Source organism: Nerophis ophidion, linkage group LG06 (genome assembly GCF_033978795.1).
Source record: "Nerophis ophidion isolate RoL-2023_Sa linkage group LG06, RoL_Noph_v1.0, whole genome shotgun sequence".
In the NCBI taxonomy this organism is placed as follows: Eukaryota; Metazoa; Chordata; class Actinopteri; order Syngnathiformes; family Syngnathidae; genus Nerophis; species Nerophis ophidion.
Window position 1 is genome coordinate 13891182 of NC_084616.1, and position 25330 is coordinate 13916511.

General features: G+C 38.7%; 1 protein-coding gene across 1 annotated transcript in view; it reads left to right on the forward strand.

Moving 5' to 3' along the window:
* The window catches only part of oprl1 (opiate receptor-like 1), an 87200-nt gene that overhangs the window by 47549 nt on the left and 14321 nt on the right, over positions 1 to 25330 (forward strand). Inside the window, exons 3-5 of the mRNA XM_061902709.1 lie at positions 4844 to 4931; positions 7071 to 7253; positions 10521 to 10611. Coding sequence (XP_061758693.1) covers positions 4844 to 4931; positions 7071 to 7253; positions 10521 to 10611 — 362 coding nt within the window. The remainder of the gene's footprint in view (positions 1 to 4843; positions 4932 to 7070; positions 7254 to 10520; positions 10612 to 25330) is intronic.

A 25330-nucleotide genomic window follows, 5' to 3' on the forward strand; every position in this document is an offset into this window, starting at 1 on the left:
AGCTAATGTATACGTTTTGCTAACATTGAAGTCAATTGAATACAATTGAGCGTCTTTAGTGAAGCTAATGCATACATTTTGCTAACATTCAATACAATTGAGCGTCTTTAGTGAAGCTAATGTATGCATTTTGCTAACATTGAAGTCAATTGAGCGTCTTTAGTGAAGCTAATGTATACAATTTGCCAACATCGATTACTATTGAGGGTCTTTAGTGGAGCTAATGTATATGTTTTGCTAACATTGAATTTAATTGAGCGTCTTTACTTAAGCTAATGTCTACATTTTGCTAACATTGAAGACCATTTAGCATTACCAATGTACCTAAAACATACCAAACATGTTGTTGTTTTTTTACTTTTAGTGTTATTGTGTGCCCTCATCGTACATGTTGTGTACATCTACATCAGGGGTGCCCACACTTTTTCTGCAGGCGAGCTACTTTTCAATTGACCAACTCGAGGGGATCTACCTCATTTATATATATCATTTATATTTATTTATTTATGAAAGAGACATTTTTGTAAACAAGTTAAATGTGTTTAATGGTAATACAAGCATGTGTAACACATATAGATGTCTTTCTTTCACGAAGACAAGAATTTAAGTTGGTGTATTACCTGATTCTGATGACTTGCATTGATTGGAATCAGACAGTAATGATGATAACGCCCACATTTTCAAATGGAGGAGAAAAAAAGTTGTCCTTTCTGTACAATACCACATGAAAGTGGTTGGTTTTTGGCATCTCATTCATCCAGCTTCCATACACTTTACAAGAAAAACATTGGCGGCAAATTCCGTAGCTTGCTTGATTGACATTCACGGCACCCGAGGGTCTTGTGAGATGACGCTGGCTGCTGCCAGTTCATTCTTATGAAAAAATGACAGACAGGAAGGCGAGAAACACTTTTTATTTCAACAGACTTTCGCGCCGTCCCTTCCGTCAAAACTCTAAAGGCCGACTGCACATTTCCTATCTTCACAATAAAAGCCCTGCTTCGTGCTGCCTGCGCTAACAAAATAAGAGTCTCGGAAAGCTGGCGTGCACAAGTGATGTGCACGCCAGCTTTCTGAGGGATCGCTTGTGCACGCCAGTTTTCCAAGACTCTGTATTTAGTTAGCGTAAGGCAGCATGAAGCAGGGCTTTTATTGTGAAGATAGGAAATGTGCAGTCGGCCTTTAGAGTTTTGACGGAAGGTACGGCGCGAGAGTCTGTTGAAATAAAAAGTGTTTCTCGCCTTCCTCTCGGTCATATTTTCATAATAATGATCTTGCAGCAGCCAGCGTCATCTCACAAGACCCTCCGGTACCGTGAATGTCACTTAAGCGACGTCTTGGTGAAGATTGATGATCACTCATTTTTAGGTCTATTTTTTTTAAAAGCCTGGCTGGAGATCGACTGACACACCCCCCGCGGTCGACTGGTAGCCCGCGATCGACGTAACGGGCACCCCTGATCTACATCAATCGAACATTGTCAGTGAGCATTTTGTGACACTTTTTAACGTGCGGCGAGACCTGGACCACCCACATGGGATACTCTGCCAGACCTCAAGCCGTCTCTTTGACACGCAAACATGCTGCGCTAATCCCACCATCTGTGCCGGGAAGCAAAAGACTGACGACGGCTCGTGATCTTCACGACTCAAAATGGTGAAGGATCTTTGACTGGCGTGTTATGGCAGTGTGTTCGTACAAGTACTCGCAATCTGTTTGTTTTTGCCGAAAACACGTTGTGGGGCGGCATCGCCATCCTCAAATACGCGTCCCAGATTTTTAATTAAAGTCTTTTCCCCCCCCTCAAGAGTCCTGAACTCAACCCAATGGATGTCCAAGTCCTGATAGGCAACACGACCACGTCGAGCGAGGCCGTCCCACAGCGGTGTGTGGCCAGCGCCGGGAGAGAAACGGCGTGAACGAGTCGGCGTGTTTTGTGAGGCTCGCTGCGGCGTGTGAATAATTGACAGTGATGATGAATATTTGAGAGGCAGAAGCACGGCGGATGAAAGAGTCATCACTTTGCTTTCATCCCGCTTCCCGCGCCCATCTTTGATGGAGAGGAAGACGAGGCAACTCGGCCAAGGAGGAACTTGGAGGTGCGGTTCAAAGAGCAGAGCGCTCCTGCTCCGTAGAGGATCTTTGACAAGCATGTTTGCAGTGGATTCTTTGAACAAGTCATATAGAGGATCTTTGACCATCGTTCTTGCAGTAGATTTCTATAAACAGTCGAGTGTTTTTGCACATAGAGGATCTTTGACAAGCATGTTTGCAGTGGATTCTTAGAACAAGTCATATAGAGGATCTTTGACCATCGTTCTTGCAGTAGATTTCTATAAACAGTCGAGTGTTTTTGCCCATAGAGGATCTTTGACAAGCATGTTTGCAGTGGATTCCTAAGAGTCATATAGAGAATCTTTGACCATCGTTCTTTCAGTAGATTTCTATAAACAGTCAAGTGCTTTTCTCACATAGAGGATCTTTGACAAGCAATTTTGCAGTAGATTCTTTAAAAAGAGAAGAGCTCTCCTGTCGTATGGAGGATCTTTGACAAGCATTTTTGCAGTAGATTCCTTAAAAGAGAAGAGATCTCCTGTCATATAGAGGATCTTTGACGAGCATTTTTTCAATAGAATCCTAAAAAGAGAAGAGTTCTCCTGCTATATAGAGGATCTTTGACAAGAGTTCTTGTAGTAGATTTGTAAAAACATATGACTGTTTTTTCACATAGAGGATCTTTGACAAGCATGTTTGCAGTGGATTCCTTGAAGGAGTCATATAAAGGATCTTTGACCATCGTTCTTGCAGTAAATTTCTCAAAACAGTCAAGTGTTTTTGCACATAGAAGATCTTTGACAAAAAATGTTGCAGTAGATTCCTTAAAAAGAGAAGAGTTCACCTGTTATATAGAGGATCTTTGGCAAGAGTTCTTGTAGTAGATATAAAAAAAACATCAGAGTGCTTTTTTTACACAGAGGATCTTTGACAAGCATTTTGGCAGTAAAATCCTTAAAAGAGAAGAGTTCTCCTGTCATATAAAGGATCTTTGACAAGCAATTTTGCAGTAGATTCCTTAAAAGAGAAGAGCTCTCCTGTCTTATAGAGGATCTTTGACAGGAGTTCTTGTAATAGATTTCGAAAAACAGTCAAGTGCTTTTTTTGCACAGAGGATCTTTGACAAGCATTTTGGCAGTAAAATCCTTAAAAGAGAAAAGTTCTACTGTCATATAGAAGATCTTTGACAAGCATTATTGCAGTATATTTCCAAAAACAATCAAGTGCTTTTTTTCCACATAGAGGATCTTTGACAAGCAATTTTGCAGTAGATTCCTTAAAAGGGACGAGTTCTCCTGTCACATAGAGGATCTTTGACAAGCGTTCTTGCAGTAGATTTCTAAAAAAAAGGATCTTTGACAAGCATATATGCAGTAGAGTTCTTCTGATCATTTAGAGGATCTTTGACAAGCGTTCTTGCACTAGATTTCTAAAAAAAAAAAGTTGACTACTCTTTTCACATTGAGGATCTTTGACAATATTTTTTGGTAGTAAATTCCTTAAAAGAGAAGAGCTTGCCTGTCATATAAAGGATCTTTGACAGTCATTCTTGCAGTAGATTTCTAAAAACGGTCGAGCACTCTTTTCACAAAGAGGATCTTTGACAAGCAATTTTGCAGTAGATTCCTTAAAAGAGAAGAGTTCTGCTGTCATATGGAGGATCTTTGACAAGGGTTCTTGCATTAGATTCCCCCCCAATAAAGTTGAGTCCTCTTTTCACATAGAGGATCTTTGACAAGCATTTTTGCAGTGGATTCCTTAAAAGAGAATAGTTCACCTGATGCTGGCTTTTCAACGTTGCCTCTAGAACAATCTGGATGGTTCTTTTCCTCTTTGTTCCGGAAGTCACAACGTCCACAGTTTCCAAAAACGATTTGAAATGTGGACTGGTCAGACCACAAAACACTTTTACCACTTTCCATCAGTCCATACTAGGCCCAGCGAAGCCGGCGGCAATTCCGGGTGTTGTTGATAAATGACTTTCGCTTTGCATAGTAGAGTTTTAACTTGCACTTACAGATGTAGCGACCAACAGTAGTTATTGACAGTGGTTTTCTGAAGCCCGCGTGGTGATATCCTTTACACACGGACGTCGCTTTTTGATGCTGAGGGATCGGGGGTCCGTAATATCATCGCTTAGGTGCAGTGATTTCTCCAGATTTTCTGAACCTTTTAAAGATATTACAGACCGTAGATGGTGAAAACCCTAAATTCCTTGCAATAGCTGATTGACAAATGTTGGTCTCAAACTGTTGGGACAATTTGCTCACGCATTTGTTCACAAAAGTGGTGACCCTCGCCCCGTCCTTGTTTGTGAACGACTGAACATTTCATGGAAACTGCTTTTATACCCAATCACAGCATCCACCTGTTCCCAAGTAGCCTGTTCCACCTGTGGGATGTTCCAAATAAGTGTTTGCTGGGCATTCCTCAATTTTCTCAGTCTTTTTTGCCACTTGTGCCAGCTCTTTTGAAACAGGTTGCAGGCATCAAATACCAAATGAGCTAATATTTGCAAAAAAAATAACAAGGTTTACCAGTTGGAACATTAAGTATCTTGTCTTTGCAGTCTATTTAATTAGATATAGGTTGGAAATGATTTGCAATATGGTATGTGTGTATTCTTATACTGTATACTGTACGTGTGTGTGTGTGTGTGTGTGTGTGTGTGTGTGTGTGTGTGTGTGTGTGTGTGTGTGTGTGTGTGTGTGTGTGTGTGTGTGTGTGTGTGTGTGTGTGTGTGTGTGTGTGTGTGTGTGTGTGCATGTGTGTGTGTGTGTGTGCACAGATACACCAAGATGAAGACGGCCACCAACATCTACATCTTCAACTTGGCTCTGGCCGACTCTTTGTTCCTCGCCACTTTACCTTTCCAGGTGAGATTGTTCATTCCTATGTTCAGTGATATTATTGAAATGATGCAGTGTATTATATATTAAAAATAGTAGGGAGCGAAATTATTTATATGTATAAAAATATATGTCTATATATATACATATATATATGTATGTGTGTGTATGTATATATATATATATATATATATATATAGCTATATATAGCTATATATATGTATATATATGTGTGTGTATATGTATATATGTGTGTATATATATATTTTTTTTATATTATGTATATTGTCCCAAAAAAAGTTACATGTATTTTTATTATTGATAGATAGTAATTGTGTATTATAATAAAAAAAATAAAAATTAAGTATTGACATACAACATATAAAAATTCAAGAAAAATATATGTATTTATTTATATTATGTATGTATTCCGTTGGGGCTTCACGGTGGCAGAGGGGTTAGTGCGTCTGCCTCACAATACGAAGGTCCTGCAGTCCTGGGTTCAAATACAGCCTCGGGATCTTTCTGTGTGGAGTTTGCATGTTCTCCCCGTGAATGCGTGGGTTCCCTCCGGGTACTCCGGATTCCTCCCACTTCCAAAGACATGCACCTGGGGATAGGTTGATTGGCAACACTAAATTGGCCCTAGTGTGTGAATGTGAGTGTGAATGTTGTCTGTCTATCTGTGTTGGCCCTGCGATGAGGTGGCGACTTGTCCAGGGTGTACCCCGCCTTCCGCCCGATTGTAGCTGAGATAGGCGCCAGCGCCCCCCGCTACCCCAAAAGGGAATAAGCGGTAGTAAATGGATGGATGTATTCCGTGAAAAATATTTTTTGTATAATTTTATAATACGCACGGTGCACAGGAAGTTGCATTATTTACAATGTGACGTCATGTCTTGTTGATATCATTTATGTCGACAAAAGAGAAAAAAATCAAGAAAAGGGGAAAAAAATAATAATACTTAAATAAATAAAAATTAGTAAGTTAATTAAATAAATAAATGAATTAAATTAATGAATTAAATTAATTCATTAATTTAATTTAATAAATCAATTAAATAAATAAATAGATAAAATATATAAAATAAACAAATGGATCAATACATTACAATAAATAAAATAAATGAAATAAATAAAACAAATTAATAAATAAATAAATAATACAAATAAAATAAATAAATAAAATAAATAATATGAATAAAATAGATTAAAAAAGAAAAGAAAAGGGGAAAAAATTAGAATACTTAAATAAATAAAAAATAATAAATAAATTAATTAATTAAATAGATGCATAAATACATAAATAATTAAATAAATAAATACATAAAATAGATAAAATAAATAAACAAAATGAAATAAATAAATAAATAAATAATAACAAAAAAATGAATAAATAAATAAATGGGTTGTACTTGTAAAGCGCTTTTCTACCTTCAAGGTACTCAAAGCGCTTTGACACTACTTCCACATTTACCCATTCACACACACATTCACACACTGATGGAGGGAGCTGCCATGCAAGGCGCTAACCAGCACCCATCAGGAGCAAGGGTGAAGTGTCTTGCTCAGGACACAACGGACGTGCCGAGGTTGGTACTAGGTGGGAATTGAACCAGGCACCCTCGGGTTGCGCACGGCCACTCTGCCACTGCGCCACGCCGTCCCTTCCAAATGAATAAAATATGTAAATGTATATTTTTTCACAATGTGTGTCGACATGAAATTAGCATAGATGTCGTTGGGGTATATTTACATGTATTCTATGATAATTAAGTTATTTTCCGTCCTGTTAGTCAAACAAGTCATCTTCAGCTTAGGAACTTTGCACAAAGTTGAAATCCACATTCTGCGTACATGAATACGTGTACTGTTGCACGATTCAATGGGAGTTTATGATGTTTTGCTCATCATGTACTTATTGAAGTATTGACAGGTCATCAGGCACACAGTATGCTAATTGAAGTACTGATGCGAGTATTCCCATTAAAATGTGACGTCTTCGCTCCAAAGTTGCAAAGGCCAGGTGACGGTTTATGTTTTTAATTAATATGCAAATGAGGTCTAATCCGCATGGCGATCAAAAGGCGGCGTGATGGAAAGGTGAAGCGTTTTCACGCTCCGCGGAAGTCGCCTCATCGCCATTGTTTGCGTTTGATTCCCCAGGGCACCGACGTCTTTCTGGGCTTCTGGCCGTTTGGCAACGCTCTGTGCAAAGCCGTGGTGTCCATCGACTACTACAACATGTTCACCAGCACCTTCACGCTCACCGTCATGAGCATGGACCGCTACGTGGCCGTCTGTCACCCCGTCAAAGCTCTCGACATGAGGACGCCTCACAAGGCCAAGGTGACACAACATGGCAAATACTACGTACTCTACTTTACTTGCAGTATCACCTACATACTGTACTTTATTTGAAGTATCACCTACGTACTGTACTTTACTTGCAGTATCACATACGTACTGTACTTTACTTGCAGTATCACCTACATACTGTACTTTACTTGCAGTATCACCTACATACTGTACTTTACTTGAAGTATCACCTAAATACTGTACTTTACTTGAAGTATCACCTACATACTGTACTTTACTTGAAGTATGACCTACATACTGTACTTTACTTGAAGTATGACCTACATACTGTACTTTACTTGAAGTATGACCTACATACTGTACTTTATTTGAAGTATCACCTACATACTGTACTTTACATGCAGTATCACCTACATACAGTACTTTACTTGAAGTATGACCTACATACTGTACTTTACTTGAAGTATGACCTACATACTGTACTTTACTTGAAGTATGACCTACATACTGTACTTTATTTGAAGTATCACCTACATACTGTACTTTACATGCAGTATCACCTACATACTGTACTTTACTTGAAGTATGACCTACATACTGTACTTTATTTGAAGTATCACCTACATACTGTACTTTACATGCAGTATCACCTACATACTGTACTTTACTTGAAGTATCACCTACATACAGTACTTTACTTGAAGTATCACCTACATACTGTACTTTATTTGAAGTATCACCTACATACTGTACTTTATTTGAAGTATCACCTACATACTGTACTTTACTTGAAGTATCACCTACATACTGTACTTTATTTGAAGTATCACCTACATATTGTACTTTACATGCAGTATCACCTACATACTGTACTTTACTTGCAGTATCACCTACATACTGTACTTTATTTGAAGTATCACCTACATACTGTACTTTACATGCAGTATCACCTACATACTGTACTTTACTTGCAGTATAACCTACATACTGTACTTTACTTGAAGTATCACCTATATACTGTACTTTACTTGAAGTATCACGTGCATACTGTACTTTACTTGAAGTATCACGTGCATACTGTACTTTATTTGAAGTATCACCTACATACTGTACTTTACATGCAGTATAACCTACATACTGTACTTTACTTGCAGTATCACCTACATACTGTATTTTGCTTGAAGTATCACCTACATACTGTACCTTACATGCAGTATCACCTACATACTGTACTTTACTTGAAGTATCACCTACATACTGTACTTTACTTGAAGTATCACGTGCATACTGTACTTTACTTGAAGTATCACGTGCATACTGTACTTTATTTGAAGTATCACCTACATACTGTACTTTACATGCAGTATAACCTACATACTGTACTTTACTTGCAGTATCACCTACATACTGTATTTTGCTTGAAGTATCACCTACATACTGTACTTTATTTGAAGTATCACCTACATACTGTACTTTACATGCAGTATCACCTACATACTGTACTTTACTTGCAGTATCACCTACATACTGTACTTTATTTGAAGTATCACCTACATACTGTACTTTACTTGCAGTATCACCTACATACTGTACTTTACTTGAAGTATCACCTACATATTGTACTTTACATGCAGTATAACCTACATACTGTACTTTACTTGCAGTATCACCTACATACTGTACTTTACTTGAAGTATCACGTACATACTGTACTTTAATCATACATAAAGTATCACCTACATACTGTACTTTACTTGAAGTATCACCTACATACTGTACTTTATTTGAAGTATCACCTACATACTGTACTTTACTTCCAGTATCACCTACATACTGTACTTTACTTGAAGTATCACCTACATACTGTACTTTAATCATACTTGAAGTATCATCTACGTACTGTACTTTACTTGCAGTATCACCTACATACTCTACTTTACTTGCAGTATCACCTACGTACTGTACTTTATTTGAAGTATCACCTACATACTGTACTTTACTTCCAGTATCACCTACATACTGTACTTTACTTGAAGTATCACCTACATACTGTACTTTAATCATACTTGAAGTATCATCTACGTACTGTACTTTACTTGCAGTATCACCTACATACTCTACTTTACTTGCAGTATCACCTACATACTGTACTTTACTTGCAGTATCACCTACATACTGTACTTTACTTGAAGTATCACCTACATACTGTATTTTATTTGAAGTATCACCTACATACTGTACTTTACTTGCAGTATCACCTACATACTGTACTTTACTTGCAGTATCACCTACATACTGTACTTTACTTGAAGTATTACCTACATACTGTACTTTAATCATACTTGAAGTATCACCTACATACTGTACTTTACTTGAAGTATTACCTACATACTGTACTTTACTTGAAGTATTACCTACATACTTTACTTTAATCATAATTGAAGTATCACCTACATACTGTACTTTACTTGAAGTATTACCTACATACTGTACTTTAATCATAATTGAAGTATCACCTACATACTGTACTTTACTTGAAGTATTACTTACATACTGTACTTTACTTTAAGTATTACCTACATACTTTACTTTAATCATAATTGAAGTATCACCTACATACTGTACTTTAATCATACTTTAATTATCATCTACATACTGTACTTTACTTGAAGTATTACCTACATACTGTACCTTAATCATACTTGAAGTATCACCTACATATTGTACTTTACTTTAAGTATTACCTACATACTGTACTTTACTATAAGTATTACCTACATACTGTACTTTAATCATAATTGAAGTATCACATACATACTGTACTTTACTATAAGTATTACCTACATACTGTACTCTAATCATACTTGAAGTATCACCTACATATTGTACTTTACTTGAAGTATTACATACTGTACTTTACTTTAAGTATTAGCTACATACTGTACTTTACTATAAGTATTACCTACATACTGTACTCTAATCATACTTGAAGTATCACCTACATACTTGTACATTAGAAGTCAATGGTGTATACATGATACATTATAGTACATTAATCATGTTATCTGACTTTGCTCAAGACAAATGTTTTGCAACCCAAAAAAGTTTAGAATGTTGAATGAGTAGCACTATATATATTTTAATATAGGTTCATATATATTTTAATATAGCAGTATATATGTATATAATTCAATATAGCAGTTTATATATATTTTAATATAGCAGTAAATATATATTTTAATATAGGTTTATATAGAATTTAATATAGCAGTATAATAATTTGTGGCTGCTATCCAGGTGGTGAACATCTGTGTGTGGGTGTTGGCTTCAGCGTTCGGCGTACCGGCCATGGTGATGGGCAACGTGGAGGAGGAACAAGAACATAATAGTGAGTACCCCCGGTGCATCCATACCTGTACTGTATGTACAGTATGTACTGTATGTACTGTATATACTGTATGTACTGTATGTACTGTATATACTGTATGTACTGTATGTAATGTGTATACTGTATGTACTGTATATACTGTATGTACTGTATGCACTGTATGCATTGTATATACTGTCAATGTCAGCTTGTTCATATGCAAATAAATACAGGTGTATTTTTAATATCTGCCACTGGAGAAGAGAGAAAATGTCAGGCAGCCATCTTCTGCCATGCCAATCAACTTTTATTATTTTGTTTACATCTTTTTATGGCACGGCAGCTTAATAACGGGATTCCCTCCACGTCACCTGAAGCATTTTAATATGCAGCATTAATGAGGACTGTATGGAAAACAAGACATTAGAATGGAGGAGAAACAACTACTGCAGTTTTATCAAGTCTTGTAATGCTGATGCACGCCATCACCTGGGAGACGTTTTGATATTATTTTCACGTCCTTTGTTGTTAATATGTTCATGGATAAATGTCTGCCGTTTCGATTTTATTTTAACGTCTTTGGTTCTTCATATTTTCATGGATAAATGTCTGCCGTTTCGATTTTATTTTAACGTCTTTGGTTCTTCATATTTTCATGGATAAATGTCTGCCGTTTTTTCGATTTTATTTTAACGTCTTTGGTTCTTCATATTTCATGGATAAATGTCTGCCGTTTGATTTGATTTTAACGCCTTTGGTTCTCCATGTTTTCATGGATAAATGTCGGACGTTTTGATATTAATTTCACGTCCTTTGTTGTTAATATTTTCATGGATAAATGTCTGCCGTTTCGATATCATTTTAACGTCTTTGGTTCACCATATTTTCATGGATAAATGTCTGCCGTTTCGATTTTATTTTAACGTCTTTGGTTCACCATATTTTCATGGATAAATGTCTGCCGTTTCGATTTTATTTTAACGTCTTTGGTTCACCATATTTTCATGGATAAATGTCTGCCGTTTCGATTTTATTTTAACGTCTTTGGTTCTTCATATTTTCATGGATAAATGTCTGCCGTTTCGATTTGATTTTAACGCCTTTGGTTCTCCATGTTTTCATGGATAAATGTCTGCCGTTTTGATTTTATTTTAACGTATTTAGTTCTCCACATTTTCATGGATAAATTGTCTGCCGTTTTGATTTTATTTTAACATATGTGGTTCTCCACATTTTCATGGATAAATGTCTGCCGTTTTGATTTTATTTTAACGCCTTTGGTTCTCCATGTTTTCATGGATAAATGTCTGCCGTTTTGATTTTATTTTAACGTATTTGGTTCTCCACATTTTCATGGATAAATGTCTGCCATTTTGATTTTTTTTAACGTCTTTGGTTCTCCATGATTTCATGGATAAATGTCTGACGTTTTGAATTTATTTTAACGTCTTTGGTTCTCCATATTTTCATGGATAAATGTCTGCCGTTTTAAATTTTATTTTAACACCTTTGGTTCTCCATGTTTTCATGGATAAATGTCTGCCGTTTTGATTTTATTTTAACGTATTTGGTTCTCCACATTTTCATGGATAAATGTCTGCCGTTTTGATTTTATTTTAACGTATTTGGTTCTCCATATTTTCATGGATAAATGTCTGCCGTTTCGATTTTATTATAACGTCTTTGGTTCACCATATTTTCATGGATAAATGTCTGCCGTTTCGATTTTATTTTAACATCTTTGGTTCACCATATTTTCATGGATAAATGTCTGCCGTTTTGATTTTATTTTAACGTCTTTGGTTCACCATATTTTCATGGATAAATGTCTGCCGTTTCGATTTTATTTTAACGTCTTTGGTTCTTCATATTTTCATGGATAAATGTCTGCCGTTTCGATTTGATTTTAACGCCTTTGGTTCTCCATGTTTTCATGGATAAATGTCTGCCGTTTTGATTTTATTTTAACGTATTTGGTTCTCCATGATGTCATGGATAAATGTCTGCCGTTTCGATACCATTTTAACGTCTTTGGTTCACCATATTTTCATGGATAAATGTCTGCCGTTTTGATTTTATTTTAACGTCTTTGGTTCTCCATGATTTCATGGATAAATGTCTGGCGTTTTGATTTGATTTTAACGTCTTTGGTTCTCCGTATTTTCATGGATAAATGTCTGCCGTTTCGATATCATTTTAACGTCTTTGGTTCTCCATAATATCATGAATACATGTCTTCCGTTTCAATATCATTTTAATGTCTTTGGTTCAGCATATTTTCATGGATAAATGTCTGCCGTTTCGATCTTATTTTAACGTCTTATGTTCTCCATATTTTCATGGATAAATATCTGCCATTTCATAATTTTTTTAATGTATTTGGTTCTACATATTTTTATGGACAAATTTCAGCTGTTTCGATATTATTTTAACGTCTTTGGTTCTCCATATTTTCATAGAAAAATGTCTGCTGTTTCGATTTTATTTTAACGTTTTTGGTTCTTCATATTTTCATGGACAAATTTCTGCCGTTTTGATATTATTTTAACATCTTATGTTCTCCATATTTTCATGGACAAATGTCAGCCGTTTCGATATTATTTTAGCATCTTTGGTTCTCCATATTTTCATGGATAAATGTCAGCCGTTTCTATATTATTTTAATGTCTTTGGTTCTTCATATATTCATTGATCAATATCTGCTATTACGACATTATTTTAACGTCTTTGGTTCTCCATATTTTTATGAGCGAGTGTCTGCCTTTTCGATATTGTTTTAACATTTTGGTTCTCCATATTTTCATGGATAAATGACGTCCGTTTGATTTTATTTTAACGTCTTTGGTTCGCTCTATTTTCATGGATAAATGTATGCCATTTCGAAAAAAAGATAACATCTTTGGTTCTCCATATTTTCATGGATAAATGTCCTCTGTTTCAATATTTTTTTAATGCCTTTGGCTCTACATATTTTCATGGGTATAGATCTTATTTTAACGTCTTTAGTTCTCCATATTTTCATGGATATAAACCTGGCGTTTCGATTTAATTTCCACGTCTTTGGCTATTTACTCCGTCTGCTTCAAGTACGGTGCAGACTAACTGATTTATGTTCTACGAACTTTTAGCGAATGTGAGCTGTTAGCTAACGCTAGCGAAAGAGTCACACGGCAGATTTTTTGGTCGGGTTTTCAATCACAAGGTGTTGGTAATAAATAAATAAAAACACGTATTATGCAGCCGTTGATTTTGTTTCCCTGCCGTCTACAACAATGGCACTCTTTCCGAAGAATTTTTTTTAACATGTCCTGTTTAGCCACTTTGTACCTACTAGCTTAGGCCCGCCGTCTAGTTAAATTCTATGCTTGATAGCACAAGGATGCTCGAGTGCCAGTTTGCAAGTTAAAGTCGAACCAAAACGGTCTGACAAACATTTAATGTTTAAAAAAAAATTAAAAAGAAAAAAAGAAAAACGTAGATGTTATCTTGCACCCGGTGGAGGTAATAAACAAAACAGTAACATGTCCGGAGATCCGGACGCGCCTTTTCAAGGTTAAGCCGGCAGGTTGTTGCCATGGCAACAGACCGCCTAAGCTGCCTGTCGGACTCCGCAGGCTCGGAAAAAAAAGATTGCAAGCCGCAACATCCTGATGCTAATGCGTCCGTTTTTTTTGTCATATTGATCCTTTTAGAGTTTAAAATATGCATCTTGGATGAAGTACGGTATGGCGGCGCATGCCATCGATATGATTCTCATTCTCATTCTGGAACCGACACTTCCTTAAGGGCCCTCTCACACACACACACACACACACACGCACACACACATATGCCAGCATATGGCACCTCTCTCGAAGGACCAGATGAAAGACGCCTCTGGAGACCATGTTTGGGTAACGCCAAGGCGCCAGAGTCAGGAGCACGAGAAACTAACCTAAACTCATACTTTCCAACCTTGAGACCTCCGATTTCGGGAGGTGGGGTGTAGGGGGTGGGGGGGCGTGGTCGGGGGTGGAGTGGAGGCGTGGTTGGGGGGTGGTTAAGAGGGGAGGAGTATAATTCACCAACTCGAGTATTTCATATATATATATATATATAAATAAAATAAATAGTTGAATTTCCAATGGCACCTATCAAATACACAGTAATAAAAACCCAGTTGGTCTACTAACTGTACTGTGCTTGCTGGTTACTAAAAAAACAACAACACTTACCTTTCACTATTTGAGTAACCTTGGTTCGGCCATTTGCGTATTGGCGAGCGATCTCCGAATCCGGGAACATATATCACAGATTTGTTGTAGACATCCGCAAATGAGAACGGGATGTTGCTTCCAGCCATCAGCATAGCCGTCTTTGTCTCAGCATAAGTTACACCATCGGGTCTCCATTTTGCGAGGTGGCCCATAATACTGGGTTGTGAACGATGCTGCGCTGCGGACGCTTTGTGCTTCGCTGACCGTTCATGACTGAGTATATCCGTTCACTGTGTTCAATGGAGAAGTCTGTTCTACAAAAATGACAGGCTAGATGGCAGTAGTGTACAGGCTACGATGTGTTGCCTAGTCAAGAAATAGTCTAGTAGTGTTATTAGGTTGAATCTAGTCGTCCGTTGCGCCCCACAAAGTGTTTATACTAAAAGTAGTGTGCTTTTACCGCAAGGGAGAATGTATTTTTAGCCTCATTCCTGTGAGGACGCATTAAGGAGTGGGACTACCCAGGACTAGTCGCAGTGCGCTCAAGCAACCACCAGGTAGCGTCTGTGAGCAGATAATACTGTATCATCTCTTTCGGACTTATCAGGTCTTATCAAATCGCTTAGTGCATTCCTCACCCATTAGTGCATTCCTCACCCATGACGTTTGCAAAGGTGTAGAATGCTAATGCTAATCAATAGCATGTCTATAGCAAATGCAATGTGAATTAGCATTGAGCTAACATATTTTGAAAAGTTGTAGTTTGATACGTTATTGAATTTGAATGTGAAATGTTCTTAAACACATATCGACATTGATCCAACACACTCTTGCGAGGAAGCACTTGAACGTGGAAACAACAGGAAGTCCATTTAATGCAGACTCGGCGTACGTTCGAGCCCCAGGGACACTAAGTCGAAACCGCGGGGAATGGCTAAAGGGGTTTTGCCGCAAATGACAATGTAGCGGCGGGATTACGGGCGGCCGCCGACCTGCAAAACACGGCCGTCCTCCAGGAGAAGCCGCGGGACTCGTGTGGCGAAACACAACAAACCACGGAGCACTTTTCTGCTTAAGTGCCTTTTAGCAACCCACTGTGAGAAAGCTGGGTGGGGAGTTTGTGTGATTATGGAAAGTGGACTTTGACCTGTGGACCCCAGGTTCAAATTCCCCCTCGATATATATATATATATATATATATATAATATATATATATATATATATATATATATATATATATACACACACATATATACATTTGCAGATATACAAACCCAGTTTCCATATGATTTGAGAATTTGTGTTTGATGTAAATATAAACGGAAAACAATGATTTGCAAATCCCTTTCAACCCATATCAGTTGAATATGCTACAAAGACAACATATTTGATGTTCAAACTGATAAACATTCTTTTATTTTGGCAAATAATCACTAAATTTAGAATTTGAGGCCATCAACACGTGACAAAGATGTTGGGAAAGGTGGGAATAAATACTAATAAGTTGAGGAATGCTCATCAAACACTTATTTGGAACAGGTTTGCGGGGCTGATTGGGAAACAGGTGGGTGCCATGATTGGGTATAAAAACAGCTTCCCCCCAAAAAAATGCTCAGTCTTTCACAAGAAAGGATGGGGCGAGGTACACCCCTTTGTCCACAACTGCGTGAGAAAATAGTCAAACAGTTTAAGAACAACGTTTCTCAAAGTGCAATTGCAAGAAATTTAGGGATTTTAACATCTACGGTCCATAACATAATCAAAAGGTCAGAGAATCTGTAGAAATCACTCCACGTAAAGCCGCATGGCTGGAAACCGACATTAAATGACCGTGACCTTCGATCCCTCAGACGGCCACTGTATCAAAAACCGACATCAATCGCTAAAGGATATCACCACATGGGCTCAGGAACACTTCAGAAACCATTGTCACTAAATACAGTTGGTCGCTACATCTGTAAAGTGCAAGTTAAAGCTCTACTATGCAAAGCAACAAGCCAATTATCAACAACATCCAGAAACGCCGCCGGCTTCCTCTGGGCCCAAATTTCATCTAAGATGGACTGATGCAAAGTGGAAAAGTGTTCTGTGGCCTGACAAGTTCACATTTCAAATTGTTTTTTGGAAATATTCCACATCGTGTCATCCGGACCAAAGGAAAAGCGAACCATCCAGACTGTTATTGAAACAAAGTTGAAAAGCCAGCATCTGTGATGGTATGGGGTGCATTAGTGCCCAAGGCATGAGTAACTTACACATCTGTGAAGGCACCATTAATGCTCAAAGTACATACAGTTTTGGAACAACATATGCTGCCATCTAAGCGCCCCTGCTTATTTCAGCAAGACAATGCCAAGCCACATTCAGCACGTGTTACAACAGCGTGGCTTTGTAAAAAAAAAAGAGTGCGGGTACTTTTCCTGGCCCGCCTGCAGTCCAGACCTGTCTCCCGTGGAAAATGTGTGCCGCATTATTTAGTTTAGTTTAGTTTAGTCTATTAAGGATCCCCATTAGTCTACACCGCAGTGGAGACTATTCTTCCTGGGGTCCAGGCAAAAAACATCACACAACCTCAGAACAAACGATTAAAATGCAGTACAACATGATCCAATAATAAATTGTCATAATACAAAAATAGCAACAACAAAGAACCAAAAAATACTAATAAATGTTACATAATAATTTTCATACCAAAGATAAAAATAGCAATATAAAAATAGATATACTGTATACATTTTTGCAAAAATAAAACAAAGAACCAATGGCCTAAATATACACATTAGTGTACCAAAGACAAACAATAAGTGACGAAAAAGTATCATCATCCATTTTCTGCTGCTTATCCCATAATCAATAGAATACTCAATAGTCAATAAAAACAGTCATGACATTAGGTACAATCTAGAAATAATCTCTTTACGCAATACTTCTCCTTTTAGTCTATTCTTAAAGCCCACTATGCTGGTGATTGATAGCAGATATTGTGGAAGTCTATTCCAGTAAGTGATTGCCCGATACATTACAGTCTTTTTCAAAACATCACTTTTGGGTTTAAGACGGGTGAGAGCACCTCTTTGGGCTAGCCTGGTACCGTAGTTGTGACTGTCACTGGCAAGCAAGAGCTGAGAATACAGATATGAGGGTTTATGGTATGTATAGATGTTTTTTAAAAATACAATCAAACTACAAGCCAGCATTATAAAGCGTAAAATACGACAGCGGAGACCCCGGACTGTTGAACGACTGAAGCTCTACATAAAACAAGAATGGGAAATAATTCCACTTTCAAAGCTTCAACAATTAGGTTCCTCAGTTCCCAGTGTTGTTAAAACAAAAGGTGATGTAACACAGTGGTGAACATGCCCTTTCCCAACTACTTTGGCACGTTTTGCAGCCATGAAATTCTAAGTTAATTATACTTGCATAAAAAATATAACGTTTATGAGTTTGAACATCAAATATGTTGTCTTTGTAGTGCATTCAACTGAATATGGGTTGAAAAAGATTTGCAAATCAATGTATTCCGTTTATATTTACATCGAACACAATTTCCCAACTCATATGGAAACAGGGTTTGTACAAAGAACAGCAAAATGATGGAAACATGACACATTGCTTTTGTCGGGGGTGTGAGAACGTCAATCAATGGAGCGAATGTTATTTATAGAGCGCCTCAAAGGGCTTCACAACTTGATCCGAGCCCACATCCGAGAAATGAGGAGGAAGAAGGCGGCAGACATGAAATATTATCAGAGAGGCAGACCAAAGATGATTGCATCATCACCCTCACACAGGAAGACGAGGACGGTCTCGGGCTGGGCAGTAAAGTTGGACGTCGGCGCTTACAGACATCTCATTAAACGAAATGGAGTTCAGTGAAGCGTGGAGAGCGGGCCGCCGCGACATGATTGAAACCTACGAGCGCTTTGAAGGCGCGGCGGATGAAGAGAAAAACGCCAGATCGAGCACGCCAGTGTTTAATGTTTACTCGCGCTCGTCATGTGTGACCGCTTAAAGCCACGCCGTCCGGAGGGAGGAACCTATCCCGGCTGGTAGTGGCTGGAAAGGTGGGACGGCTCACCAGGGCCGCTTACTCTTAAAGACAACAGATGATTAGTTTAAAACGTACCACCTGTGAAGTCTAATCACCTGCCGGCTGTGTCTCGCCGTCAACACACGCCCCGCCCCAGCGGCGGTGACTTTTGCTCCTGCAAGCAGCGCTGACTATAGCCCAACCGCCCCCCCTCCCTCACCTCACTTCCTGTCCTCAATGTCGGTCATCACTTCCTGCCCTCCCGTCACTTTCTTGTCTCACTTCCTGTCCTCCCTATTTTGTCATAATTTCCTGTCCTCACTTATTGCCATCAACTCCAGTCGTCACTTCAGAGACAACAGATGATTAGATTAACACGTACCACCTGTGAAGTCTAATCACCTGCCGGCTGTGTCTCGCCGTCAACACACGCCCCGCCCCCTGCCCGATGGTGCTCGTCTTCAGCGCCCTGGACAGCGGCGGTGTCTTTTGCTCCAACAAGCAGCACTGACTACACCTCCACCCGTCGCCCCAGATCACTTCCTGTCCTCACTGTCGGTCGTCGCTTCCTGTCCTCAGATCCTGTCCTCCCGTCACTTCCTCCTTTCACTTCCTGTCCTCACTTCTTGTCATCACTTCCTGTCGACACTTTCTGTCGTCATCTTTGGTCCTCACTTCCTGTCGACACCGTCTATCATCACCTCCAGCTCTGCCTTTCTGCTGTCACTTCCTCTCCTCACTTCCTGTTGTCTCCTCATGTTGTCACTTCCTGTCCTCCCGTGGTGTCCTCACTTCCCCTTGTCATTTCCCGTCTTCCCATTCGGTCCTCACTTTCTGCCGTCACTTCAAGTTGTCACTTCATGTCCTCCCATTTTTTCTTCACTTCCTGTCCTAATCCTCTCTCTTCCTCTGCTCCCCGGCCGCTTACTGTTAAAGACAACAGATGATTAGATTAACGCGTACCACCCGTGAAGTCTAATCACCTGCCGGCTGTGTCTCGCCGTCAACACACGCCCCGCCCCCTGCCTGATGTAGCTCGTCCTCAGCGCCCTGGACAGCGGCGGTGTCTTTTGCTCCAACAAGCAGCACTCACTACACCTCCACCCGTTCCCCCCCCAACCCCCAGCTCACTTCCTGTCCTCACTGTCGGTCGTCGCTTCCTGTCCTCAGATCCTGTCCTCCCGTCACTTCCTCCTCTCACTTCCTGTCCTCACTTCTTGTCATCACTTCCTGTCAACACTTTCTGTCGTCATCTTTGGTCCTCACTTCCTGCCGACACCGTCTATCGTCACCTCCAGCTGTGCCTTTCTGCTGTCACTTCCTGTCCTCACTTCCTGTGCTCCCATTCTGTCCTCAGATCCTGTCCTCCCGTCACTTCCTCCTCTCACTTCCTCTCCTCACTTCTTGTCAACACTTTCTGTCGTCATCTTTGGTCCTCACTTCCTGTCGACACCGTCTATCATCACCTCCAGCTGTGCCTTTCTGCTGTCACTTCCTCTCCTCACTTCCTGTCGTCTCTTCATGTTGTCACTTCCTGTCCTCCCGTGGTGCTCGTCCTCAGTGCCCTGGACAGCGGTGGTGTTTTTTGCTCCTACAAGCAGCGCTGACTACACCCCCACCCGCCCCCCCAGCTCACTTCCTGTCCTCACTGTCGGTCATCGCTTCCTGTCCTCCTCTCACTTCCCATCCTCACTTCTTGTCATCACTTCCTGTCGACACTTTCTGTCATCATCTTTGGTCTTCACCGTCTATCGTCACCTCCAGCTGTGCCTTTCTGCTGTCACTTCCTGTCCTCCCATTCTGTCCTCACTTCCTGTCGACACCTTCTATCGTCCCCCCCCCCCCCCCCCCCCCCCCCCCCCCAGCTCACTTCCTGTCCTCACTTTCGGTCATCGCTTCCTGTCCTCATATCCTGTCCTCCCGTCACTTCCTCCTCTCACTTCTTGTCATCACTTCCTGTCGACACTTTCTGTCGTCATCTTTGGTCCTCACTTCCTGTCGACACCGTCTATCATCACCTCCAGCTGTGCCTTTCTGCTGTCACTTCCTGTCCTCCCATTCTGTCCTCCCTTCCTGTCGACACCTTCTATCGTCACTTCCTGCTGTGCCTTTCTGCGGTCACTTCCTCTCCTCACTTCCTGTTTTCACTCCCTGTCCCCCCCTGGTGTCCTCACTTCCCCTTGTCATTTCCCGTTTTCCCATTCGGTCCTCACTTCCTGCCGTCACTTCAAGTTGTCACTTCCTGTCTTCCCATTTTGTCTTCACTTCCCGTCCTAATCCTCTCTCTCCCTCTGCTCCCCAGCCGCTTACTGTTAAAGACAACAGATGATAAGATTAACACATGCCACATGTGAATACTAATCACCTGACGGCTGTGTCTCGCCATCAACACAGGCCCCGCCCCCTGCCCGATGTTGCTCGTCCTCCGCTCCTTGGACAGCGGCGGTGACTTTTGCTCCTACAAGCAGCACTGACTACACCTCCCTTTCACAGAGTAATTTGTATAGTCGCGATCAAAAGTTTACGTACACTTGTAAAGAAAATAATGTCGTGGCTGTCTTAAGTTTCCAATAATTTCTACAGCTCTTGTTTTTTTGTGATGGAGTGATTGGGGCACATACTTGTTGATCACAAAAACATTCATGATTTTATCTTTTTTTGTATGACTTTATTATGGCTCTACTGAAAATGTGACCAAATCTGCTGGGTCAAAAGTATACGTACAGCAATGTTAATATTTGCTTACATGTCCCTTGGCAAGTTTCACTGCAATAAGGCACTTTTGGTAGTCATCCACAAGCTTCTGGTTGAATTTTTGAACACTCCTCATGACAAAATTGGTGCAGTTCAGCTAAATGTGTTGATTTTCTGATACGGACTTGTTTCTTCAGCATTGTCCACACGTTTAAGTCAGGACTTTGGGAAGGCCATTCTAACACCTTAAATCTAGCCTGATTTAGCAAATATTCACCACTATTGACCTGTGTTTGGGGTCATTGTCCTGTTGGAACACCCAAACGTCAAACATGTTGTGTTTGACTTCCTTTTTATGTTTGTATTTGACTTCCTGTTACATTTTTGTTTGACTTCCTCTTACGTTTGTGTTTGACTTCCTCTTATGTTTGTGTTTGACTTCCTTCTATGTTTTTGTTTTTGATTTCCTGGTTTGTTTGTGTTTGACTTCCTTTTATGTTTGTGTTTGACTTCCTGGTTTGTTTGTGTTTGACTTCCTGGTTTGTTTGTGTTTGACTTATTTTTACGTGTGTGTTTGACTTCCTTTCACATTTTTGTCTGACTTCCTGTTATGTTTGTGTTTGACTTCCTCTTGCGTTTGTGTTTGACTTCCTTTTATGTTTTTGTTTGACTTCGTAGTTTGTTTGTGTTTGACTTCCTGTTGTGTTTGTGTTTGCCTTACTTTTACGTTTTTGTTTGACTTCCTGTTATGTTTGTGTTTGACTTCCTTTTACATTTTTGTTTCACTTTCTTTTACATTTTTGTTTGACTTCCTGGTTTGTGTTTGACTTCCTGTAACATTTGTGTTTGACTTCCTTTTACATTTATGTTTGACTTCCTGTTACGCTTGTGTTTGAATTCCTTCTACGTTTTTGTTTAGGACTTCCTGGTTTTTTTGTGTTTGACTTCCTTTTACATTTGTGTTTGACTTCCTGTTACGTTTGTGTTTGACTTCCTGTTACGTTTGCGTTTGACTTCCTTTTATGTTTTTTTTACTTCCTTTTTCATTTGTGTTTGACTTCCTGGTTTCTTTGTGTTTGACTTCCTTTTATGCTTGTGTTTGACTTCCTGGTTTGTTTGTGTTTGACTTCATTTTACGTTATTTTTGACTTCCTGGTTTGTTTGTGTTTGACTTCCTGTTACGTTTGTGTTTGACTTCCCTTCACATTTTTGTTTGACTTCCTGTTATGTTTGTGTTTGACTTCCTTTTGCGTTTGTGTTTGACTTCCTTTTATGTTTTTGTTTGACTTCCTGTTGTGTTTGTGTTTGACTTCCTTTTACGTTTGTGTTTGACTTTCTTTTACATTTTTGTTTGACTTCTGGTTCGTGTTTGACTTCCTGTAACATTTGTGTTTGACTTCCTTTTACATTTATGTTTGACTTGCTGTTACGCTTGTGTTTGAATTCATTCTACGTTTTTGTTTAGGACTTCCTGGTTTGTTTGTGTTTGACTTCCTTTTACATTTGTGTTTGACTTCCTGTTACGCTTGTGTTTGAATTCCTTCTACGTTTTTGTTTAGGACTTCCTGGTTTGTTTGTGTTTGACTTCCTTTTACATTTGTGTTTGACTTCCTGTTACGTTTGTGTTTGACTTCCTGTTACGTTTGCGTTTGACTTCCTTTTATGTTTTTTTACTTCCTTTTTCATTTGTGTTTGACTTCCTGGTTTCTTTGTGTTTGACTTCCTTTTATGCTTGTGTTTGACTTCCTGGTTTCTTTGTGTTTGACTTCATTTTACGTTCTTTTTGACTTCCTGGTTTGTTTGTGTTTGACTTAATTTTACGGTTGTGTTTGACTTCCTTTCACATTTTTGTTTGACTTCCTGTTATGTTTGTGTTTGACTTCCTTTTGCGTTTGTGTTTGACTTCCTTTTATGTTTTTGTTTGACTTCGTGGTTTGTTTGTGTTTGACTTCCTGTTACGTTTGTGTTTGACTTCCCTTCACATTTTTGTTTGACTTCCCGTTATGTTTGTGTTTGACTTCCTTTTGCGTTTGTGTTTGACTTCCTTTTATGTTTTTGTTTGACTTCCTGTTGTGTTTGTGTTTGACTTCCTTTTACGTTTGTGTTTAACTTCCTTTTACATTTTTGTTTGACTTTCTTTTACATTTTTGTTTGACTTCTGGTTCGTGTTTGACTTCCTGTAACATTTGTGTTTGACTTCCTTTTACATTTATGTTTGACTTCCTGTTACGTTTGTGTTTGAATTCCTTCTACGTTTTTGTTTAGGACTTCCTGGTTTGTTTGTGTTTGACTTCCTTTTACATTTGTGTTTGACTTCCTGTTACGTTTGTGTTTGACTTCTTGTTACGTTTGCGTTTGACTTCCTTTTATGTTTTTTTTACTTCCTTTTTCATTTGTGTTTGACTTCCTGGTTTCTTTGTGTTTGACTTCCTTTTATGCTTGTGTTAGACTTCCTGGTTTGTTTGTGTTTGACTTCATTTTACGTTCTTTTTGACTTCCTGGTTTGTTTGTGTTTGACTTAATTTTACGTTTGTGTTTGACTTCCTTTCACATTTTTGTTTGACTTCCTGTTATGTTTGTGTTTGACTTCCTTTTGCATTTGTGTTTGACTTCCTTTTATGTTTTTGTTTGACTTTCTGTTGTGTTTGTGTTTGACTTCCTGTTACGTTTGTGTTTGACTTCCCTTCACATTTTTGTTTGACTTCCTGTTATGTTTGTGTTTGACTTCCTTTTGCGTTTGTGTTTGACTTCCTTTTATGTTTTTGTTTGACTTCCGGTTGTGTTTGTGTTTGACTTCCTTTTACGTTTGTGTTTGACTTCGTTTTACATTTTTGTTTGACTTTCTTTTACATTTTTGTTTAACTTCCTGGTGTGTGTTTGACTTCCTGTAACATTTGTGTTTGACTTCCTTTCACATTTTTGTTTGACTTCCTGTTATGTTTGTGTTTGACTTCCTTTTGCGTTTGTGTTTGACTTCCTTTTATGTTTTTGTTTGACTTCCTGTTGTGTTTGTGTTTGACTTCCTTTTACGTTTGTGTTTGACTTCGTTTTACATTTTTGTTTGACTTTCTTTTACATTTTTGTTTAACTTCCTGGTGTGTGTTTGACTTCCTGTAACATTTGTGTTTGACTTCCTATTACATATTTGTTTGACTTCCTGTTACGTTTGTGTTTGAATTCCTTCTACGTTTTTGTTTAGGACTTCCTGGTTTGTTTGTGTTTGACTTCCTTTTACGTTTGTGTTTGACTTCCTTTTATGTTTATTTTTACTTCCTTTTCCATTTGTGTTTGATTTCCTGGTTTCTTTGTGTTTGACTTCCTGTTACATTTGTGTTTGACTTCCTTTTTTACATTTGTGTTTGACTTCCTTTTACATTTTTGTTTGAGTTCCTGTTACCTTTGTGTTTGAATTCCTTTTATGTTTTTGTTTAGGACTTCCTGGTTTGTTTATGTTTGACTTCTTTTACATTTGTGTTTGACTTCCTTTTACGTTTTTGTTTGACTTTCTGTTAGGTTTGAGTTTGACTTCCTTTCTTGTTTTTTTCACTTCCTTTTCCATTTTTGTTTCACTTCCTGGTTTCTTTGTGTTTGACTTCCTTTTTACGTTTGTGTTTGACTTCCTTTTTACATTTGTGTGTGACTTCCTGTTACATTTATGCTTGACTTCCTTTTTAATGTTTGTGTTTGACTTCCTTTTACATTTTTGTTTGACTTCCTGATACCTTTGTGTTTGACGTTCTTTTATGTTTTTGTTTGACTTCCAGGTTTGTTTGACTTTGACTTCCTGTTCCGTTTGTTTGACTTCCTTTTAAGTTTG